Source organism: Falco punctatus, assembly GCF_963210335.1.
Source record: "Falco punctatus genome assembly, contig: scaffold_202, whole genome shotgun sequence".
Lineage (NCBI taxonomy): Eukaryota > Metazoa > Chordata > Aves > Falconiformes > Falconidae > Falco > Falco punctatus.
In genome coordinates this window covers 20986-44957 of record NW_027660084.1, presented here as the reverse complement: position 1 = coordinate 44957, position 23972 = coordinate 20986, and the positions used below count along the sequence as shown (strand labels likewise).

Below are 23972 nucleotides of genomic sequence, written 5' to 3'. Positions count from 1 at the left end.
TAGAGAAGCATTTTCACAAAACTACACTACAAAGTGTATTATGCCATTGAAAGTACTTTGAATTCACTCATGATTAAAGATAACAAGAATACAGCCCTTAGAAAGAAAACAATAGTGTCTCTTAAAACATGAACAAGAAAAAAGTGAAAACATTACTGATGGACAAAGCATTAGGAGGACTGCACAATGTTCGTTGTAACACCACCAGAAAAAAATCAAGCAGTTCGCGAACAAGGGGAGGAAAGAAAAAAAGATCCCAAACCCACAAACACAACTGGTTTCACAGGAAAGAGGAATTTTAGTGAAAGGCAATGAAGAAACACCATGCAGATATCACAGTACATGAATTATTAGTCAGGACCCTGTTCAGAAGCTATTTTCATTCTTTGATTCAGAATCAGAACCGATAGAGTTCTATGGATTTCTTTTTATGGCAATGAAGAGATAACTACTTGCACTGGAACCATTTAACCTATTGTTAAACTGGAACAATAATGCATTCTGTTTTCCAAAAATGGGGAAAAAAGACAACTCTGCACTGCTCTCTTTATTCACAAGTCACCTATTTCCATTAGAACAAACCCCAATTTGTAGGAAGCATCTTCCCTTTGTGACCAACAGCTAAAGTGAACAGGAAATACTCTGCCTGGCTCCAGAAGGCTGCAGGTCTCCCTAGGCTCTTTTACACACGCTCCATCGCTGCTATCGCTTCAGCAGCGGTTTTACCTACCAACAAGAGACTTCCTTAAACACGTATTCTGACTTTCCTGAACAGTGGATTGTATCTCACAGTTTCATTGATTTGGACAGCAGGATCCTGCAGTTTCCATTGAAGCTAACGAACACTGCGTGCTTTCAAAACCAAGCACATTCAGCACCTCCATCATAACTCTGAATTAGAGCTATTGCCTAAACAACTACATGTTGCACACGCTGCCCGTGCCAACCCTGGCTAGCCCAGCCCTGTTTTACCCATTCATCCAGGCACTTGCATCAGTGCGTCTGACTTGCTGAATTTACACATGAGAAACCAGGCATTTCTGACCAACACCCATGCTCTTTAACTGCACCGGTTATTTTTAAATTAATGACACGTTACTAATTAAAGTGACCAAGACAAGTCAGAACTACAGCTTGGTTGTAGTCAAAATCCCATGCGCCGCAGATTTTCCCTGAATTTCTTCACAGCATCACCTATGATTGCTGTTGTCAAACACATGACTGCTTCTTTCTTTACCTGCAGAAAGCTTGGCACAACACGTACAATATTGTACAACATACAGCTCCATCTGACAGTCAGACCAGAATGACCTTCCTGCAGTGCAGGCGGGCTGCGTATCTCCAGTAGCACCCACAGCCCCAGCCTGCACTGCTTTAGAGACAGCAAAGATCCGCGCTGATGAGAAACGCTCTCATGCACATGGCATTTCACCTTGTCCACGGATTTGAAACACGGGTTGCTTCGCGAAATTTAGTTGTATGGTTTCGTTCCAAGGCAAACCAGACTGTCCAACAACTTTTGACTTACACTAAAAACCATAAATATTCACTTTCCATATGAACGGATACATGCCAGGATATGTACTGCTGATGAATTTTTTCGCATGTTGCTGGGGAGCAATACCTGCACGTGTTCATCTTTTTGTCCATCTCTACTGGGATTCCTTCTAGCTGGGTACGTTGCATCTCAGGGTTGTATGGAGGGGATTACCTCCAAGCAGCAGGACAGACCACCCCTGTCGCTCCTAAACTGCCTCTGCTGAGCATCTCAGTGCCTCCCACAGTGGTGGCTCGCTCAGGAAGAGGTGGCCTGTGATGGCTCCTCTCCAATGCACACGCCCACAGGACCACCGAGCAAAGGACTATCCCACACCATCCTTCCCCTCTTTGAGAAAGAAAGCACGTACCTATCTATGGCTAATCTCCCTTCTGAAGCAGTACAGCTCAGCTGAGACCTCAGACTGCTTTTCTGCAGCACCTGGGATTCTTACCAAAACTGTCTCCGTGGACTCTACCCGGACTCAGTTTTGTGCAGAGGAGGTATTTACTGCCGCATGCGCAACAGCAACGGCAAGGGCAGGCAGCGCAGCGATCTCCTGGTACCGAACGTGCTGCTCTGGGACTCCCAAACAGGCGGTCAGTTATATCCCTGGCAAAGTTCTCCAGCAAAGCCACCCCCGATTTGTATCCACCTCAGCTGTACAAACACGGTGTAAACAGACGCGCAGCGGCTCTTTACCTCCAGCACTGTATGTCCCTTTCCTTCCCATGTCACCACCACCTGCAAAAGCGCCCATGGAAATGAGCAAACCCCACCCGCCAGAAGGAGGCAGGGCTTTCAAAGGAAAGGAGGGTATTCAATGGAAGCTGCAGATTGCCCTGCCTGAAGAAGGCACCACTGGCAACCCCTCCTCTGTGAGAGCTGGGGAGATGCAGAGGGGGAGGAAGGCAGGTGTCGGGGAGTAACTAGAAGCCCTGGTTTGCTACTGCTGCAGTAGCCCTGGCTGCGGGGACAATAGAGCTCTCCATGAAATGACGATCAACCAAAACATTTCAGAGGGGCACAGCAGGGAGCACAAGCTGCTGGGCGTCAGCAAAGGGCTGTGCTCAGCTTTTCTGTGGCACGTTGTCATAGGCAAGGTGAACGCGAAGCACAGGGAGGATCTGCAGTTCTACCTGCCTGGCAGGGGTTTGGCCTGAGCTCCCCCTTTGCAAACCAAGTCACCCTCCCACCACACCGCACAACCTCTGCTTAATGTACGTCCCAGCAACTGGGGTACCACATGCAGAGAAATCTGAGAGGTCCCCCCTGGTCACAGCTCTAGTCATCACTGGTTCCAACAACTTCTGATGCTCAGGGTGTCCCCTGAGCCAGTGGTCCTCCCTCCAGGCGCCCCTCCTCCTCTCCATTTGCCCTGGAGTAGACAACTCAACATCACACCCATTCTGGGAGATTTAAGCCCCAAAGAGCTCAGAACTGGCTGAAGCCAGCACAAAAGCCAATCTTCTGGAGAGAGAGTTGCAGTGTCCTTACACCCTCCCTGTCCTTCCCGTCTAGATCAGGAACCAAACAGGGGAAGCGGTGCACGCAGATACACAGAGAACACTGAATGGGACACACCGGCTCCTCTTCCAACTCCTTTATTGTCTCAAAGGTGATTTCATTCTGTTGGAGGAAAAAGAGAGAAATATGTAGAGTCCCCAGGTTTATCCCTGGTAAGCATTTTCATACGTTTATTTAGTAAAGCAGATTAGATTGATTCCTCAGATATTTTTTTTTTTTTTTTGGGGGGGGGAGGGGATTATAATGAACTCATTCAGTTTTTAAATCAGGCTTAGGAGCCACGACTCACTGGCTACGAATACATGTACACACATGCGTGTGCAGGACAGCACAGAATACTCTATTTACTCATATGCATCTGAAAATACATTTTTTTTCTATCATTTGTTGTTCTGTGCATCATTTATGGCTGGACTGCATGGACAAGATGGTTTTCTTAATTCTGTGAAAACACTTGCATCTATTGATGCCTGCACCTCTAAACATAGTGATATGGTCATACAGCCAAATTTGCAAAGCGGATTACTGTTCTTACACCATTCTGGGCATAGCAGACATACCCATAGAAACACCCCTAATGGCCTAATGGTCATGCCTATTTACACATTTATTTCTGCTACTTCATCCTCTGTAAAGAACAAGTGCTCTTTTCCTCGACCTGTCAGAGAGAAGGGGGTTAAGAGATAGAGTAAAGTTTAACGATTATTATGATAGTCTGCTTAGCTGTTTAGGGTAATGATAGTCTGCTTGGCCGTTTAGGGTAAAGTTTTAACGATTATAATAGTCTGCTTAGCTGTTTGCCAGATCTTACATGGTTTGTTTGGGTGTTGTGATAAGGTATACGGGAGTAAAGAGCCTTATGACCATATAAGTCCAGCTTTATGACCATATAAGTCAAAACAACAATTACAACCTTGCAAGAACAAGCTAAAGCCAGTTCTGCGGTTTGGACAAAAACCAGGACGTTACTGAGCCTGCGCCAGATGTGGGAGGTCATGAGGAAGACTCGCCTGCCTTCATCCTCAGGACCCCTGACGACCACCACCAGGGGACACTGTGCAAACTCAGTCGAGAAAAAAATATGGAAATGGCTCGCAGAACTAATTTTAATACGAAGCGGGGATAGGTAATGCATATGTATAGGTGCATTACAACACATTATGAATATGTAATGAGATGCCTTATAAGAACAGAGCAAGTTTTCATGTCAGGCGCACACGGTTTTGGCGGGACTACCCCCCCCCCCCCCCCCCCCCCCCGTGCTGCCCAGCGCTGAATAAACATACCTACTTCACAATCTTACTGATTGTGGAGTCTGCTTTCCGCACGTCAGTTCTGGGGAGCCAGCCAGGAGGATCTCCACTCGGCTGCGGGACCGACTGCGGAGCGGACGCTCCTAGGCGCGCCCCGAGCATTTTACTCGGAGGAGTCTCCGCTGCTGGCCGATCACCGCGGGAGTGGACAACAGCCTCTTGAAGCTGCAGATTTAACGGTATGTTTAACGAAGAGACTTGAGCGTACGCACATTCGGGGCTGCTGATAAATTGCGCAGAGACGTCTGGCGTGCAGCATAGTGCCCGTGGGTTGGGTACCTATAGGGTTTGGGACTGCAATTGGGAAACTCGCTGGCCGATAGAGCGGCCGGTAGCGATCTCGGGGATAGATCGACTGAGTTCGAGGTAACCAGGAGAAGCAGGAGAGGGGTAAGCGGACCTCTGGTAATTCACAAAATATTTACAGCTGCTAAAAGGTTGTTAACTGGAGCGATGCTATGTTAGATTTCTTTTGGTATTGATTTTGGTTATGGCAATAAGGCATTTGGAATAGACTACCAATTTGAATTTGTCGAACCATAGTGTTTGTGTGAAGTAATGTGTGTGTGATTTTCTCTGAGTGCATGGACGTCCGTGAGAGTGGAATTGAGTGAGAATAAGTGAGAGTGTGGCTGACAGGCGTGAAAAGAGGATTTAAAAGTCAGTTTAAATTCCTTAAGAGTATATTGAAAATGGGTAACACCCAAGGAGGGATACTAAAAAAGAGTCCTCTGGGTTGTATACTCGCCCATTGGAAGGATATTGTTGGGAAGGGAAGCACAGAAAGTAAAAAGACCCTCATTAAATATTGTAATCAGTGGTGGCCATTGTATAAGTTAGAGGGCGAAGTTAAGTGGCCATTTAATGGAACATTGGATTATAATACTTTGTTACATGCAGGAGCGGTCTGGAAACTAGGACCATGCGTGGCAATCGGTTAGCTGAGGGGAATGTGCTCGAGCTTGTCTAGACAACAATTAACATGATGAGGCACGTTTGCAGAGCACAGGGGGGTGGGAGACGGATGGCGCCAAGGAAAGGTAACACCTTGCTGTTAATTGATGGCAGCTAACCACCAATCAGGGATTGCCTAGTCTGCAAGGCTTAGCTTCAAGAACCAATCTGTTTCAAACGCGCAGCTTCTGAAAGTGTATAAAACCTCGTGCTTCTGTACAATAAATTGACATTTGCTTGCATCAAGCTGCGTCCCGTCTCTTCATTTGCCGCAAATTGGTGACCCCGACGTGATGCGTTTAAGGATCTGACGTGAAGGGCTCTCGAATCGCCTATCTGAGCGACATGCAGCGAATCCCGCAGAACTTTGAATGATCTGCTGAAAGGAAGCAGGAGCCGGCCTGAAATCCCTCCGGAGTTGAGAGGTGAGCTGTGGGAAATCCGTAACGGGGAATCAGGCTTCGTCCCCAGAAAGAGACGTATATGGACTCATGAAGGGTCTTCTAGTCAGATCCAGGAGTCTGTGCCTCAGTCTCCTCAAATGGTGACCCCTATGGTGGTGTTCCGAAGCCTTGGAAGAATAAGGACGGAGCTGGTTGATAAAAAAGACAGCTCGTGGAAGAGGGCTGCGTTCCGGAGGAGACGGCTTGGCTGACCGATCGTCTGGCTGGCTGGACCAGGCGGACAACCTAAACCCCGAGGATAACACCTGTACTCATCGAGACAGGTGAGCAGCCAAGAAACTTTAGAGACTTTGAAAGAATGAAAGTGTGTACATACAGCAGCCAATTGTATGATGCTGCCGCGGAGGGGAGCTCCGTGTCGGGAATGCATTTAGCATCTTGGTGGCAAATTCTGACTACTCTTTGCCAAGTGTGGACTAATTCTACTAACGGTGCTAAACCAGAGGAAGCTGTAAATTCCACCGACAGCGCGACTCTTCTCAAGACACCGTCAGTGATGGCGATTCCGTCCACACCTCCTCTGCCCCCAAAGCTTCTGTCACTGATTGCAGCGACCCTTACAACACAGGACCAAGCACGGGAACAGGACAACTCGGACAATGATTCCATTGACACTGATAAACCTTTTGATCCAGGTCCTATAGATCTGGAAAAGGAGCTAGACCTTTCCCCCACCCCCTTGTCTCTCCTGATGCATTGACTGTATTTTTGGGGAGGGTGAAAGGGAGTCTGAGGGATTGGTGACAGGAATGCAAGTGGGAAACACTTCAGTGATGGGTTTTGGGAGTCGCTATGGCATGTTCAGTATTTTGTCAGACAAATCAACCTCCAGAGTGGCAGCCTGTGCAATACGAGGCTGTTAAAGAGTTAAGCAAAGCAGTGCGGGAAGGGAGGATTCATAATACATTTGCTATGTCCCTTCTTGAAGTGATGGCAGAGCCTTATACGCTCACACTGCATGATTGGAAGTCATTGCTTTGTATGGTACTAACTGATACAGTATATGATGTGGTTATTTGATTTTTGTGAGCTACGTGTAGTGGCCTTGACTGAAAACCTTAATCGGGGAATTGCTGTTAACTATGAGCAGTTGGCTGGAGAAATTAATTGTGCCGATTCTGTGACTCAGGCAAGGTATCCCAGGGACAACTGTTTGCAAATGAAGGAATGGCTATTAAGGCAGTCCGGATGCGGGAGTCTTGCCACAGTCTTGCAGGGTCCTAGAGAGTCACTAACTTTAATACTAACTTGATTGATTGGCTTCAGAATATTTTGCAGCAAGTTGAACATCAGGAAGCTCAAGGGTTGCTTTTAAAACAACTAGCTGTGATAATGTCAATGAAAATTGTAAACGGGCAACTTTCACAATAGCAACCCCAACATGTGTCAAATGGTTGTATCGCAGAGCTCACAGCAGACTGTAATTCTCAGGCTGAGTTCTGGAATGCAGCATAACAGATTTTTGCTTCTCTAATCTCTTCTGTAAGAATAGTACACGCTTTTAACTTGCTTAGTAAATTAGGCTGCTAGCTTGCTAAACAAAGTAATACTACAAATACTATTTTTTTTTTCTGGCTTATTAACAGATGTTGATTCTGTCCATCATACGTTGCTACAGAACCGAGTTGCTATTGATTTTTATTATTAGCACAGGGACACAAGTGTGAAGACTTTGATAGGATGTGTTACGTGAATCTGAGTGATCACTGTGAATTAATTTACAAAAGTATACAAAACTCAAAAGCCTTAAAACAAAGATCTGCAACAGAGCCAGGGGTGGGATGCCTTTGGTCTCTTCTCACGGCTGGGAAACTTTGGGCCATGACTCAAAAGTATTACAGGATTTATTATAATTATCTTTAACCACCTTATTGATGTTTGCCTTATGTCTCCCATACGGGGTTTTTTTTTCTGTATTCAGTGTTTAGTTGACTGTAACATAAAGCAGGTCATGGTCACCCAGCTACACACCCTCTTTGCCTCGTCGCAATTAACAAGCAAAAAAGAGGTTAGAGAATGTCTGAAGAGAGAGATAGGAGAGGAAACTGGAGAATATTTTGACCTAACAAGAGATGAGAGAACAGCTAGGTATTGTGAAGGAGAATAGGAAAGATAAACATGGTTATCTAGTGTTTAATAGGTGTCTGCACACTTGTAGAGATACATAGCTGTGTAACGGCATGAATGATTCCTGCCCTGAGCCTGGTGGAGCACACAGCTGCGGTTTGTGTCCGGGCTCAGAGATGTAAATAGGGGCTTCTCTGTTTTGGTGGAAGTGTTTCTCTTTGCATAAAAAAAGAGGGAATGAAGGGAATGACCCCAGAGGTATGTTCAGAGAAGACATGCTATGTTTCGAACTTTTTGACTGAACCAGTTCTTGTTTGGTGTGCCCTTCCACCTATGTATAATGTTAATCCAAAAGAAGATGATACTGTTTACACTTTGAATGTCGATCATTGTCTTTCTGTAGATGCTAATGTAGTAGGAGGCTATGATGGGAACGTGTCGCAGCGGTTCTTCTCTTATCCGGAATAACAGCAGGGAAAGCATTAAAGAGTTAAATCACCTTGTTTGGTAGGCAGTTAAGCATGTGAGTCAAAATTGCCACTGCTTTTTGTTGTTGGTTCAAGGACATGGCTGTGAGGATTTGGATGGTATGTGCTGCGTGGATTTTAGGCGCCCTATTGCAGCAACATGTTATCAAAATCTGAGAAGATGTCAGCCTTTTGGGGCATCCATTCACTCAATTGGCAGTATTGTTTGTTTGCTGTTACCTTGGTTGCTGTCATGTTTGCAAGGGCCCTGCAGAACATGGCAAACCTGGTCCTAGCTGTTCAAAAACAAAAAGGGGAAATTGTAAAATTGTACGGAACAGAGACAGCGGGTTATTTTGACATTGATAATATGTCTTAGTTGGTTTTTTATTTGTTCTATTACTTATACCTTGTTTTTACTCATTCGGTTTCAAAGGTTCTTTTTGTGCAACAGGAAGGGGGAGATGCAGGAGCGGGCTGCAAACTAGGACCATGCACGGCAGTCAGTTAGCTGAGGGGGATGAGCTCGAGCTTGTCTAGACAACAATTAACATGATGAGGCATGTTTGCAGAGCACAGGGGAGTGGGAGACGGATGGCGCCAAGGAAAGGTAACACCTTGCTGTTAATTGCTGGCAGTTAACCACCAATCAGGGATTGCCTAGTATGCAATGCTTAGCTTCAAAACCAATTAGTTTAAAACGCGCAGCTTCTGAAAGTGTATAAAACCTCGTGCTTCTGTACAATAAATTGACATTTGCTTGCATCAAGCTGCGTCCCGTCTCTTCATTCGCCGCAGTTACAGCTTATGCTGTTCTTGAGAAGAGAAGGGAAATGGGATGAAGTGTCATATGCAGATATGTTTTTCACGCTGCGAAACCATCCAGAGTGGCAAAGGGACTGTGGGATAACACCCCCACAGGACCCTATGGTACTCGCATTGGAGCGAGAAAATAAAGGGGGTAGAAGTAAACTAAAAAGATGCTGTTCTTCCTGCAGCATTGGGCAGAGGTGTACAAAGGCAGACAAAGTCCACCAAGCCCCAGAACAAGACTTAAATGACTTGTTTAAACCTCCCCCCCGGGCACGGGACCAGGATGCGGACTCGGAAGGAGCTTCAAATCCTCCTGATAGCCCTGTATCTTCCCACACTCGGCAGAAGTCTGCCCTGACTATTTTACAAGCACCCCTCCAAGAGGCGGTGGGGCCAGATGGTGGAACAATGCTAATTAAAGTGCCTTTCTCCACTGCTGATTTGGGAGAGTGGAGAAAGATTGCAAAGGATTATAGAAGTGACCTGATAAGTGTAGCCAGGCATTTCCAATTTATCGTAAAACAACACAATCCCGATTGGAATGATATACAATTAGTATTGGAATATTTGACTGAAACTGAAAAACAGCTAGTTTTGAAAACAGCAGGAAATTTGGCCGAAGACCATTATAAAATTACAGGAGGGGATGTTAAGGAACATTTCCCCCTCCAAGACCCAAAGTGGGATGCTAATAGATCGGCACATATGCAAAGATTACAGGAATATCAGGAATGTATTTCGAAGGGAATGGAGAGAGCAATTCCAAAACTATAAACTGGTCAGCTTTATATGCAGTTAAGCAAACTCCTTCTGAGTCCCCGTCTGAGTTCCTGGATCGGCTGAGGGATGTGATGCGCCGTAACACGCCGCTGGACCCTGGGTCTGAGGTAGGGATCCAGCAATTAGTTTCTTTATTCCTGGGTCAATCTGCAGGGGACATAAGGCGAAAACTTCAAAAGCTGCGTTCTACAGAAGGTAGAAATTTGGAAATATTGTTGGATGAAGCATGGAGGGTGTTTAGTAATAGAGAAGAAGAATATCGGCAGGGACAAAGGAAATTGATAGCTGCCATTCAAGAAAAAGGGGAACGGAGAGGTGGTAGGCGAGATTCGTCTCGATTAGAAAAGGATCAGTGCGCTATATGCAGGGGCTTTGGTCATTGGAAAAGGGAATGTCCTAGAAACAGGGAAGGGGGTCGGAAAACCTCGGCAAACGTGAAGATAGCCAATGTAATAGAAGACTGACGGGAATCTGGGGAATCTACTCTAGCGGATCCACTGGTTATAATTAAGCTAGGGGAAAAGCAGCAACAAGTGGAGTTTTTGATAGATACAGGAGCGACATATTCGGTTTTGAATCAAGCCTTAATGCCTTTAGGAGATGATTACGTTGTAGTACAGGGAGCAACTGGTCAAAGTGAAAAGGCGTATTTTTGCGAACCTTTAAAGTATAAATTGGGAAAACAATGGGGTATCCACAAGTTCTTATACATGCCCAACTCCCCAAAGGCACTTTTGGGGAGATTTGTTGGAACAATTAGGAGCAAAGATCACGTTTGAAAAAGGGGAAATTACTCTGGAGGTAAAGGATCGACAATATACACAGGCATTAAGTCTAGTCCTAACTAGTCTCCCCTCGGAAGGGAAAATTGATGAGGAAATTCTGAACCAAGTGTATCCAGGAGTCTGGGCTACTGATGTGCCTGGAAGAGCGAAAAATGCTCCACCTGTTGAAGTTAAGATAAAGGAAGGTCAACGACCGGTAAGGATTAAACAATATCCTCTAAAGAAAGAGGACAGGGAGGGAATCCGGCCAGTGATAGAAAAATTTTTGCAGCTAGGACTATTAAAGGAATGTGAGTCTGAATTCAATACCCCTATATTACCTATTCAGAAGTCCGATGGGTCATATAGGGTGGTTCAAGACTTGCGCGCAGTGAACAGGATTACTGAGGATCTCTACCCAGTCGTGGCAAACCCGTATACCCTACTGACTGCATTGGCACCTGAATTAATCTGGTTTACTGTTCTAGATTTAAGGGATGCTTTCTTTTGCCTCCCTCTCCACGAAGCCAGTCAAAAGTTGTTTGCATTCGAGTGGGAAAATCCTAAAAGTGGTCGAAAGACCCAGCTCACTTGGACGGTGTTGCCGCAAGGATTTAAGAATAGTCCTACCATCTTCGGCAATCAGCTTGCGAGAGACCTGGAATCCTGGGAAGCCCCGTCCGAGAAAGGAAAATCGTTACAGTATGTGGATGACATTCTGATCGCTACCAACACAGAGGAAGATTGTATGGCGTGGACGGTGAGTCTGTTGAATTTCTTAGGGCTTCAAGGATACAGGGTGTCCAAGAAGAAGGCCCAGGTAATGCAGCGTAAAGTGAATTATTTGGGCTATGAGATCAGTGCGGGACAGAGAACTTTGGGGCAGGCCCGCAAAGAGGTGATATGCCAAACTAAAAAACCCCAGACGGTAAAGGAATTGCGAACCTTTCTGGGAATGACAGGGTGGTGTCGATTGTGGATCTACAATTATGGACTGCTTGTTAAACCATTATATGCGCTGACAGCGACTGAGCAGAAACACCTCGAATGGAATAAAGAGGCTGAACAAGCTTTTGAACAACTAAAGAAGGCTCTGATGTCTGCCCCGGCTTTAGGACTCCCGGATGTGGGTAAGCCGTTCCTCCTTTTTTCTCACGAGAAACAGGGCATTGCCCTAGGAATATTGGTACAGGAGCTAGGTCCGTATCGTCGGGCAGTTGGCTACCTCTCTAAACAGTTAGACGCGACTGCAAAGGGCTGGCCTGGATGCCTAAGGGCAGTTGCGGCTGTGATACTAAATATACAGGAAGCCCGAAAATTCACCCTGGGCCAGAAAATGACTGTTTTTGTGTCCCATGCAGTGTCGGCAGTATTGGAAGCAAAGGGTGGACACTGGCTATCTCCACAAAGATTCCTGCGATATCAAGCTGTAATAGTGGAACAGGATGATGTGGAAATCGTGGTTACTAACATTGTCAACCCAGCTTCTTTTCTCAGCGGAAACACAGGAGAACCAGTGCATCATGACTGCTTGGAAACTATTGAAGCGACATACGCAAGTCGCCCAGACTTAAAGGATAGCCCCATAGAAAACGGAGAAAACTGGTTCACAGACGGGAGCAGCTATGTCCTGAATGGCAATCGACACGCAGGATACGCCATCACCACCAGTCAAGAGGTAATAGAGTCAGGACCTTTGCCCATGAACACCTCCGCACAAAAGGCAGAAATAATTGCCCTAACTCGAGCCCTGGAGTTGGCTCAGAGCAAAACTGTAAACATTTACACAGACACAAAATATGCCTTTGGAGTTGTACACGCACATGGAGCAATTTGAAAAGAAAGACGTTTATTGAACTCCCAAGGAAAGAATATCAAACATGCAGAAGAAATTCTGAAGTTACTAGAAGCTGTCCAACTCCCTGAGAAAGTGGCAATTATGCATATTAAGGCACACCAGAAAGTGAGCTCAGATTTGGAAAAAGGGAATGAACTGGCGGACAGAGAGGCAAAACAAGTAGCCAAAACAAAAATAAAAGTAGCAGGGGCTTTAATTCCCGATAGGCATATTTCCCTACAAGATAAACCAAAATACACTAGGGAAGATCAGAAACTTATTTCAGACTTAGAAGGATCATATAATAAAGAGGGATGGGCTTATACCCCACAGGGAAAGTTAATTGTCCCCTCATATTTACTGTGGCACTTAATACGGGAAGAACATAGGAAGAGACATTGGGGAATGGAGGCTCTGTATAAACATCTGATAAAAGATATTGTAGCTAGAAACTTATATACCACAGTGAGACAGGTGACTCAACAGTGTGACCTTTGCCTCCAGACTAATCCAAAGAATACTCCCAAATTAGAAATGGGCCAGATTGGAAAGGGTAATGGGCCTGGACAACAATGGCAGGCTGATTTCACAGAACTTCCAAGAAAAGGGGGGTACCGATATTTGCTGGTATTAACTGATACCTTTTCAGGTTGGCCAGAAGCATTCCCAACCAGAACTGCCAAGGCTCGGGAGGTAACTAAAATACTAATACAAGAAATAATACCGCGTTTTGGGGTTCCAGCAACCATATCCTCTGACAGAGGACCACACTTTGTTTCAAAAATAGTGCAACAAACCAGCCACCATTTAGGTATAGATTGGCAACTTCACACCCCATATCGCCCTCAGTCGAGTGGCCAAGTGGAGAAAATGAACCACTTAATCAAACAGCAAATTGTAAAGTTGGGACAAGAAGCAAACTCGCCATGGCCTCAGTCTCTCCCTTTAGCCCTTTTGTGTATACGGACAAGACCGAGGGCGAGGGAAGGACTGAGCCCTTTTGAAATTCTGTATGGACGCCCCTATGGAATACAAAAGGGGACATCAATGCAAATTGGGGATGAAATTATGACTCCCTATATGGTGGCATTGAGCAAGCAGCTCAATAAAACTGGAAAACATGTAACTGGGACCCGAGGAAGGGGTCTGGATGGGCCTGTACATGATATCCAACCTGGAGATTATGTATATGTAAAGTCTCTTGCAGAAAAAACCTTGAAACCACAGTGGGAAGGACCATACCAAGTACTCCTCACCTCCTTCACAGCAGTCAAAATTAAAGAACAGAATGCCTGGATTCATCATACCCGTGTAAAGAAGTCGCCACAAAAGCTTTGGACATCAGAAATTCAAGGGCCGTTAAAGCTCAAGCTAAAAAGATAGGATGTGGGTTAAATTTAATATGATTCTGATAATTTCACAGGTGATAGACACAGCGGCCTGGCGAGAGAACTGGTATGTTCAGGCGATTCAAAACATCACCAAAATTTTAAATAAGACAGATTGTTGGATCTGTACCCAAATGCCAAGACATTCTGGTTATGAGATACCGTTAATAGGCATCCCACTGCCAGTTCCCCTGACGAACCGCCAAGACGGCTCCTTTTGGGGAAATACAATCTGGAGCACAGACCTCAGGTTAAGTGGGGACGAGAATTAAAAATCACTGTCGAAGAGACCAGCACACTGGGGGATAACTGCCTGGTAAGTTCGGGAAAAGGACTGTTTGTGGGAGAACACCCAAATTGTAACCGAAGTCATACATTAAATATGACAGGTAGAGATTTGGGATTTTTGAAATTGAACTATACCGGTCTCCCGACCCCACGAAGGACAGGGTGGTATTGGTTGTGCGGCACAATGGCTCGTAAAGTCTTGCCCATAGGATGGCGAGGAGCATGCACTCTGGGAGGTCTGGTCCCCAATATTACTATCATTGACGGGTCAACACGACCCCCCATAAGGAAAAAACGGAACATTGTAAATAACCCCCTCATAAACAGACCAACGAGTTTCCACAGTTTTGCGCGATGGTTCATTCCGTTTTTAGGGGTTAGTGAGTTGGAAAAGGCAATAATAAACATCTCAGCTATAATAGAAACAGTGGAAAATAGGACAGTTGATGCTCTCCTGGCACTTCAGAAGGAAGTTACTGACTTATCAAAAATAGTGTCACAGAATCGTATGGCTTTAGATTTGCTATTAGCCTTCCAAGGGGGGGTATGCACTGTGATCAATGTAGATTGTTGCATGTATGCAGATCAAAGCGGGCGAATTACAGAGGACCTCCAAGAAATTAGGAAACAAGTAAATATTCTACATAAAGTGACACAAGATAACACTTCTTGGGGCTTTTCTGAATTATGGGAGAAATTGACATCCTGGTTGCCCAATCTAACATGGTTAAAACAATTATTTGTAATGATCATTGTGATTGTCTTTCTACTTTTAATTATTGGTATAGCTATCCGTTGTGGATTTTGGTGGCTTAAGGGAACTGGAAATTCCTATAGTGAATGGAAGAGAAATCAACTGCGACAAAAATTAGAATCTAATCAATACTTCGAGTCTGAGTAAAAGAATTTACTAATTTCTTTGAAAAGGGGGGACTGAGAGAGAAGGGGTTAAGAGACAGAGTAAAGTTTAACGATTATTATGATAGTCTGCTTGGCCGTTTAGGGTAAAGTTTTAACGATTATAATAGTCTGCTTAGCTGTTTGCCAGATCTTACATGGTTTGTTTGGGTGTTGTGATAAGGTATACGGGAGTAAAGAGCCTTATGACCTTATAAGTCCAGCTTTATGACCATATAAGTCAAAAGAACAATTACAACCTTGCAAGAACAAGCTAAAGCCAGTTCTGCGGTTTGGACAAAAACCAGGACGCTACTGAGCCTGCGCCAGATGTGGGGGTAACTAGCAAGACTCGCCTGCCTTCATCCTCAGGACCCCTGACGACCACCACCAGGGGACACTGCGCAAACTCAGTCGAGAAAAAAATATGGAAATAGCTCGCAGAACTAATTTTAATACGAAGCGGGGATAGGTAATGCATATGTATAGGTGCATTACAACACATTATGAATATGTAATGAGATGCCTTATAAAAACACAGCAAGTTTTCGTGTCAGGCGCACACGGTTTTGGCAGGACTAACCCACCCACCCCCACCCCACCCCCCGTGCTGCCCAGCGCTGAATAAACATACCTACTTTACAATCTTACAGATTGTGGAGTCTGCTTTCCGCGCGTCAGTCTCAGAACAAATCTGAATACTTAAGGAATTAAAACAGATGAGTCGGCCAAAGGAAAATTTAAACATACTTACTTTAACAATGCCAAGGTGTTATTACTAAAGTGCAAGCACTTTGACAGCAGGTATCTTACGAGTGCTGTGCAAAGTGACACAGAAGAGCCTCAAGAAAAATCTACTAGAGTTTGGGTCAATACACTAAATCCCAGCACAATGGTTCAAGGGTAAGGGCACTTTAAAACAGAGTGTGTCCTGAATCACGTTAGGAAGAAGACAAAGAACATATCCTGCTGGGAAGATCATTCATGATTAGGAAAACTCGATCAGGCTACTATAAATTTGTCCCGGGTTAGAAAAGGCCAAGAATCTTTCAAAGGACACTACAAAAAAATAACATTTAAGACAAAAGGCAGTGTAGGAGCAAATGGAATTAAAAGGAGTCCTAGAAAGTAAATCTTTCAGTAATAAGCAAGCAAGGCTAATAACAATCTAGGGCATAGAAAAGATTAGCTCAGCACCAGGATGCACAGCAGACAGGAGAGCAAATTAGTTCCCTCTTACCAAAATGTAAATGGGGGGGGGGGGGGGGGAGGAATTCAGTACTTAGTGTTTCTCTTTATTTTTCCTGCATCTAATTTTTAACTGTTAAGAGAAATAACACAAAAGCTTTATTTTTGCTAATGCCAGGCAACCAGAATCTGGAATTTAAATTAATCCTTTACACACTGCCATCTGGGGATCATTTCTACCAGATCCAACAAGGATACAAGGGATAGGACAAGAGGAAATGGCCTCAGGTTGCCCCAGGGGAGGTTTAGATTGGACATTAGGAAAAAATTCTTCACTGAAAGGGTTGTCAAGGACTGGAACCAGCTGCCCAGGGAAGTTTCAGGGTGGCCTCACCATCCCTGGAGGCATTTCAAAGATGTGTAGATGTGGTGCTCAAGGACACAGTTTAGTGATGGACTTGGCAGTGTCAGGTTAATGGCTGGACTCAATGATCTTAAAGGACTTTTCCAACCTAAATGATTCTATGATTCTATGCTGTTCAAAACGACCTACAGTCTTCCTTCAAAAAAGAGGGGGTATACTGCTGTTTCAATTGTACTGGTTATCGGGTAATCCAGCCTCACAGCACTCTTTAAATTAAAGTTTACAAGCACCGAGATATTCCCCAGTGACTGCACTTTAGCTAGTTTGATATTAAGCTATACATTTTTCTTAACGTGATTAGAGCATATCTCAAGCTATGTTTGAACATATTCTTAGGTGAATGGGAGATACTACCAGCTTTTCATTAGACAGAACATATGAATATTTTAAAAAGCCAAGCTCTAACAGAATACACAGCACAAGCATGTGTTTCTGCCAAGATATTTTCTATTAAGCAAATCAAATGCATATGTTCGTTCTCTCCCTCTTCTGTCCATACTTAAAATCCAGGCAAATTTGCAGAAGAACAGCGCAAAGAGCAAGGTGTTAGAACTTACAGAGAAGTCCCACAACCGCTCTCGCACACGCAAAGCTACGTGCTTACCTTTGCACTCCCATTTGTTACACAACACACTTTGGTGCCTGGGAATTTGATTGATTTAGATTTGCCCTGACAGAAGGAAACCTTTTTTTTTAACCGTTTGACCTTGTTTCACTTCTAACTGGAAGATCAGTCCGGCCAGGAAGGAGAGGTGAAACCTCACGACAGCTAGAGGGTGAATAATCTCTCTTCAAACTCTCAAACTCTGCGTATGAAGTTTCCTTTACGATTTGTACTCCACCGGGCTATTAAAGATGTACGAAAAGCACAGCAAGAAATCAAGCCACCCGTCAGTACAGAAGGTGCCAGCAGCTCCTCCTCGTTTCGCGAAAATCCAGCCCTCACACTGAGGCTGCGGGAGCAAATCCTGTGCAGCTGGAAGCGGCAGCGAGCCCTGGCCCCGGGGAAGGGCAGCTCAGCACCCTGCAAGGACGAGGCACATCGCTCCGCTCCCCACCACCCCGGGATGCCACACAGCCCCGACGCCGGGCAGCGGCGGCAGCACGGGCTCGCTGACGGTAACGGCGACCCTCCTGCCTCCCCCGAACGCGTAACGAGAGGCGAAAGCACCGTCCGGGCCGGCGGGCAAAGCACCTGGAGCCGCATCTCCCACCCCGGCAGGCCCGCCACCCGCCGGGCCGCCACCCCCCTCGCACCCAGACGGGGGGCGAGCCCCGGGAAGGGACATGTCGCACCGGGACGTCGCGCAGCCCCGCCGAGCGCCGAGCCCGGCCGGGGCTGGCAGCGACCGTCTCCTCGGGACCTGATGCTGCCGTCGAACGGCCGGATCCCATCGCCCGCCGTGCAACGGATCGAGCACCCGCACGGCCGAGGGACCAGGCACGCGTCTCTGCGGGGATGGGAGCTGGGGGGCAAACCCACAAAGCTAGCACAGCTCGTCGCGACAGGAAAATACTTTATACACCTGGAAAAACCGTTTACGATGACCTTTAGTCACACTTAATCCTCACTGGGTCTTACGAGCCTCGTCCCCATTTAAAGGCACAGCGGTCTTAACTTTCACTCAAGTGTTCATGCACAGTTCAAGTCATTTCTGTTTGGTCCCATTAACCAACTGGTTCTCCTTGACCTTACCTTATGCCCCAGCTTGACCCATGGCGTCTGTTCCCCCTCCCGAGGCCGTGTGCTGCCAAGCGCCTGCAACACGCTCTGTCCTCCGGACCCTCTCCTGTGCTTCGCTGCAGACACATCTTTTCTCTACGTCGCCACTTAAGGCGCAGAGCTGCCTTCTGCTGACCACCGATGTGCAAGCCGTCGGTCCGCAGCGCCTCCCGGGGCGCCGGGGGCTGCCTGCGGCGCGGCGCGGGGCCGGGGGCGGCTCTGCGGGGGCTGCCTGCGGCTGAGGCGGAGCCGCGAGTGCGGAGCCGCAGCGCAGCCCCCGGGCTCGCCCCCTGCGGAGGGCTGCCCGCTCCCTTCCCTGCGCGCTCCCCGGCGCTCGCCGCCTCGCTCCGGCCTCTCCCGGAAAAGGGGTCCGGTCTCCGGCTGGCAAACGCCTGCCCCGAGCCGGGCACGGCCAGCGCCGCCGTCGCAGGAGCGTGCCGGGGCGAGGGGCGGCGGCGAAACGTCTCGAACCTCGGCAGCGACAGCCCCGACCGCGCGGAGACCCGGCAGCGAGCCCGGGCCCCCCGCGGGAGGCGGCTCCGGCTGACCGGCACCTTCACGCCGCACTCGCGGCCTCTGCCGAGGCCGTTCCCGTCCTCCGCAACCGCTCGGGGGGCGCCCGTCACCCGCAGCTCCCCCGGCTCGCCCGCGCCGCTCCCGCAGCCGCCCCCGGGCAGGGCGGGGGGGGACGGCGGAGCCCTCCCCGGCTGCCGTGCGGGGTCTGCGGCCCGGGCACAGCGGCCCCGCCGGCGCACCCCGCAGCGAGCGCACCGCGGCGAAGGGGGGCGGGGGGCGGCGACCGGGTTCCAGCCGCCGGCTGTCCCCGAGGGAGGGGCGGGCGGGGTCGCTCCAGCCCGCGGCACCGCCTGCCGGACCGCCCGCCGGCCGGGAGGGGTGGCCCCCCGCCCCGGGTGGCCCCCCGCCCCCCGAGCCGCCCCCCTCTCGCAGCCCGGGCTGCTGCCGAGCTCCTCTGCCGAGAGCCCGAGGGAGATCGCTGCCCCCCGGGCCCCGGTGCCCACCCGGGGCTGGAAAAGCGCAGCCCCCTGCAGCGTGCTTACAGGCACCGGGGGCTGGGGGCTGCCTCTGCCTGCCTGTGCGGGTATGCACACCGCATAACCTAGCGCTGACCCGAACTGCATGCACACGTGTGTGCGGTGGGCATGCCCGCTCGGCACGCGTGTGCCCACTGGAACACACTTCCTTGGCCGCAGCCGGGGCGGGGGCTGCAGCAGCCTCCCCTCTCTCCTGGGCTGGTACTGTAATAAGTAACTAAAGGTAATTTGCTGATCAACCAAGGTAAGCAAGAGGAACGAACCCGTTGTGGTGGTCTTAAGAACTTCCTGTTTAACAAGAAGAGACATGTCCACAATGTGATCTTGCTACACCAAACATGGGAACGTCCTGTCTGGCAAGGAACCACCACAACAGAAGCAGCAGAGGGGCTACTGAGGGTGTCAGAAGCGACCTCGGGGAAGACAAAAAGAGCTGCTCAGCTTGCTTGAATTTGCGCGCCGTTGGTGGAGCAGGAGACTCCCCGGCCGCCCAGCGCTGTTTTGCTTACTTGTCGCTTGCTTTAATAAATCACATTTTCTAACTGGCCAGTCTCTGTCATTTCATTGGACAGGTAAACTATAACAATTTTGGTGCCGTGACTCGGATAAGGGCAATCTGGCCTGAGGTCCGTGGCAGGGGAGGCGCCCCGCTGGATAAGCAGCCCTTGTCGGGGTGCTTCTACGCCAAATCCTTTACCGACGAACCTCAAATGTGACAGTGAGCAAATAAAACCGGTTACCCCGTAATCTTTGTGCACGAAGCCCGAATGAAGACGCAGGACGCGTGAGTATAGGCCGGTGAACCGTTCGGTTGGGGTTGGGTATCCTGAAGCGTGCTTGTGTGAGACGCCCAGGGAGGGCGAAGTGAGTGCGGACCCTCAGTAGTGCGGTTTCCAGACCCCGCGAGGGGCTGCGCCACGAACCAGGGGAAGTGAGTGCGTGAGTGAAAGAAGGCGCCTCGGAAGACGGGACAGAGGAAAAGCAAAGCCCTGTGATCCCATGGGTGGTTCTGGGGTCCAGATTAGGCTCCCACAGATACCACCGGAGAGTCCGCTAGGACTAACGATAAAATTTTGGGATGCGTACCCTTCTAGGCAGGGTAAGAGTAAAGTAAGATTGATACACTACTGTATGGAAGTTTGGGGTGGGAAACAAATTAGGGGCGACCACCTCTACTGACCGGTCTTCGGGGCATCTGAAGACTGGATATGCCAGGCTTTGAATATATATGTGAATTCAAAAGACCCCTTTTGCCTGGAGGAAAGTGAGTATGCTTCCTTATGGGTAGGGTCTGAAACTAGGGCCCTCGTGTTCCCGTTAAAAGAAAACAAGGGGGGAAAAAGAAGAATAGAAGTGAGGATGAGATCCCTGCCTCTCCCCCTCCGTATACACCTCCACCGCCCTCCTCCCCCCCAGCTCTTACCACCTCCCTCACTCCCCTCCCGCTGCTATCTAGACCCTGTGAAAGTGTTAAAGTATTGGGGTGAGTTTGTACAAAGCCCCGTATCCCCTCGAAGGTGCGGCTGAGTCCTGCGGGACGCATGGCAGGGTGTTTGCTGTTTGCCTGCGAAGGCTGATATGTAATAACACAGACTTAAAGCAACAAGGAGCAGATGTGCATTCAGGGTAAGAAAGAGTTAAAACAGAAGTGCTGCTGCAGAGGCAGGCTTGTGTAACCTGCAGAGCAGGAAGAGCATCTCCTGCCCCGAACCCTTCTGCTGGTGGGGAGGAGGGGGTTGCTGTTGCTGACGATTGAGCAGAAGGACCTGACAATGTCACCCCGATTGCTGCAGCATTTGCAGCACAACAGGACCGGTAACGGCCCCTCTAGGGCAGGCAGCGGGTCTGAGGAGAGTAAAGGTGAATCTCTGATGGGGAAATTTAGATGTTTGAAAGTCAGTTGTGAATAGGACTGGATAAAGGTTCGAGTTGATTTTTACTAAGGTAATCGTGATGTAGAAAAGTTGGTGAATACAAAACCAACTTATTTGGTGTTAAACTTCAGTGAAAAGAATTTGTTACAGTTGTGAGAGCTGCTGGCCACCAGGAAAATATCCTGAAACCTTTAAAGTACAAACTAAGAAAACAAATAAGAATGCCAAATTCACCAAAATCTTTGTTGGGAAGAGATTTATTAGAACATCTAGACGTTTAAAGAAGGGGAAATGAAACCAAAAGTTAAAAATGATCAATTAACTAAGATGTTGAGCTTATCTTTAATTCAACAGAAAAGTGGAAGAGAGGACCTCCCTGAAGTAAAAGAAATCTTTAACCAGGTATATCTGAAAGTAAATTCCAAGTAAAGGGAAAAATGCTTTCCCTGTTACAGTAAAAATGATAAACAGGAGGCCTGCCTAGTTCAGGTAAAACAATATCCCTTGGTCAGCAAGGCTGTGGGGAATATTGCATAAAAACTAAAATAAAATACACTCTGTAGTAGTTCTACTAATGTAAATCTGTGTTTTACCATGACTGTGACTTGTTATGGGATGCGCAGATGAAACTCTGCATTGACAACGAAGTACAAGGAATAAGGTTGGTCAAGTGCCTCCTACCACAATCAAGGGCAAGACTGGGTTGGCCTCTGTGTTTGCCACCAAGAAGGATCTTGAGCTCTGCTGCTGGCTGCAACCCAGTAGGCGTTGAGCGGTGGGGACATATGCCATGCCAGACCTTGATGTGAGGAATGGCCCCCTCTGTTATAAGAGGGTCGTCCAGGAAGGAAGAACATAAGATGGCCCATTAAGGCACTGATTTGGAAATTGGAAACCGCCTGGCCGACCATGAAGCCATACAAGTAGCAGAAGAGGTAGGAAAGAAGGAATTATCCTTAATACCAGATGGTAAAATCTAAACTGTAAGTACAGATCAGGAGCCAAATTATTCTAAAGAAAACTTAAAGGTCATTCAGGACATGAATGATAAAATAAATAAGTGGACTTATTTGAGGGATGGTCGTATAGTGGTACCATCCAATTTAATATGGACCACAGCCGTAATAGAACATAATAGGATGCATTGGGGAGCTGATAATTTATATAAAAGTCTAAATCAGAAATTGATAGGGCAGAACTTGTATACTGTAATAAAACAGGTGACTCAGCGATGTGAAATGTGTTTGAAAATTAGCCAGGGCAACAATGGCAAGTTGATTTTTCCAGACTCCCAAGAATTGAGGGGGTACCAATATTTATTAAATGAATGGACACCCCAACGTATCATACAGTATTATAAACCTGCAACTTGGAATCCTAATGAACTTATTAACGGTGCTCGAGAACCTATCTACAACCTGAATCATATCATTCCTCTACAGGCTGTCTTGGAAATTATTACTAATCAAACAGCTAAAGCTTTTGACGTGAAATGCAACTTATCAACACAGGATGGTTCTCGATTACCTGCTAGCCGAAGAAAGAGGTGTTTGTGGTAAAGTAAATGTTTCCAATTGTTGTTTGAAAAGTGATGACAATGGTGAGGTAGTTAAACAAATCATATCAGAGACAGGGAAGTTAGCCCATGTTCCCGTCGGAACTTGGAAAGACGAATATTGACTTGTTTTCCTGGCTTCTCGGGAGCCCCTGGGTAAAACGAATCCTATTTTATTTGTTATGTGGATTAGCCACCTTATTGTTTTTGCCATGTGCTGTTCCATGTTTTATAAGATTAATTCAACACGTTATAACTAACATGCAATTTGCTATTATGGTTTCACCCGATGGCGTTAAACAAATGCGAGTAGTATGACAAAATGTACACACAAAATAACATTTTAATAGCCAACAAGAATTTGGAAACAATTGACTCTTAACAATTCAGATAACAATGTAAGCTGAGTAAAAAAAAAAAATAGAATAGCAACAAAAACAAGCGCCAGGAACGCAAAGACGAGGATATGGAAACGCCTTTTATACTTTTTCACCTCCGCCATAAGTTCTTGACGTGAGACAACAGAAAAACGCACCCTCTGCCTAAACAGCAACAGGAAAAAAAAATATATATATATATAAAATTTTGATCTTCTTTCTAATGAACCATATAGGTTAAACGTTTTGAGAACACTCACCTTACAGAATGTTCAGAGGGCGAAATGTCCACTCTAGACCCTTCTTCTCTGGCAGGTGACGTGGTGGTCTGGTGGTAAGAAAACCTTACATTGAAAACAGGGACCTGTCATTTGGCCATAGTGCCATAAATGTTACCATTAACAGACTTACCGGAGTGGTAAGCTCGGGAAATGGGTTTGGGACTTCATCTGGGCACGCAGTAGCCATTGTTGATCACGCGAATGGTCCGTGTATACCTTTGAACATGCGCATGCGCGATTTTAAAGCCCCACAGAATGTGTTGGAAAAATCTGGAAAGACCGCGCATGCGAAATCCCTATAGTTTTTAAGTTTTGGTTTTGTATGTTATTATTATATGTATTACCCAACTATGCCTATTGTAATTGTGACGTATTACCTTGTGAGTGTTATGATAAATGTTG

At 47.0% G+C, this 23972-nt stretch overlaps 1 protein-coding gene across 1 annotated transcript; it reads right to left on the bottom strand.

Annotated features, from left to right (window-relative positions):
• Positions 1-838: 838 nt before the first annotated feature.
• Positions 839-20459, bottom strand: LOC308058022 (uncharacterized protein). Its single transcript, XM_080412033.1, has 2 exons — positions 18405-20459; positions 839-3166 (listed from the first exon to the last, which is right to left on the bottom strand). The coding sequence occupies exons 1-2, from the start codon at positions 19790-19792 to the stop codon at positions 3142-3144; spliced, it is 1413 nt and encodes a 470-aa protein (XP_080268159.1). The 5' UTR covers positions 19793-20459; the 3' UTR covers positions 839-3141.
• Positions 20460-23972: the final 3513 nt, after the last annotated feature.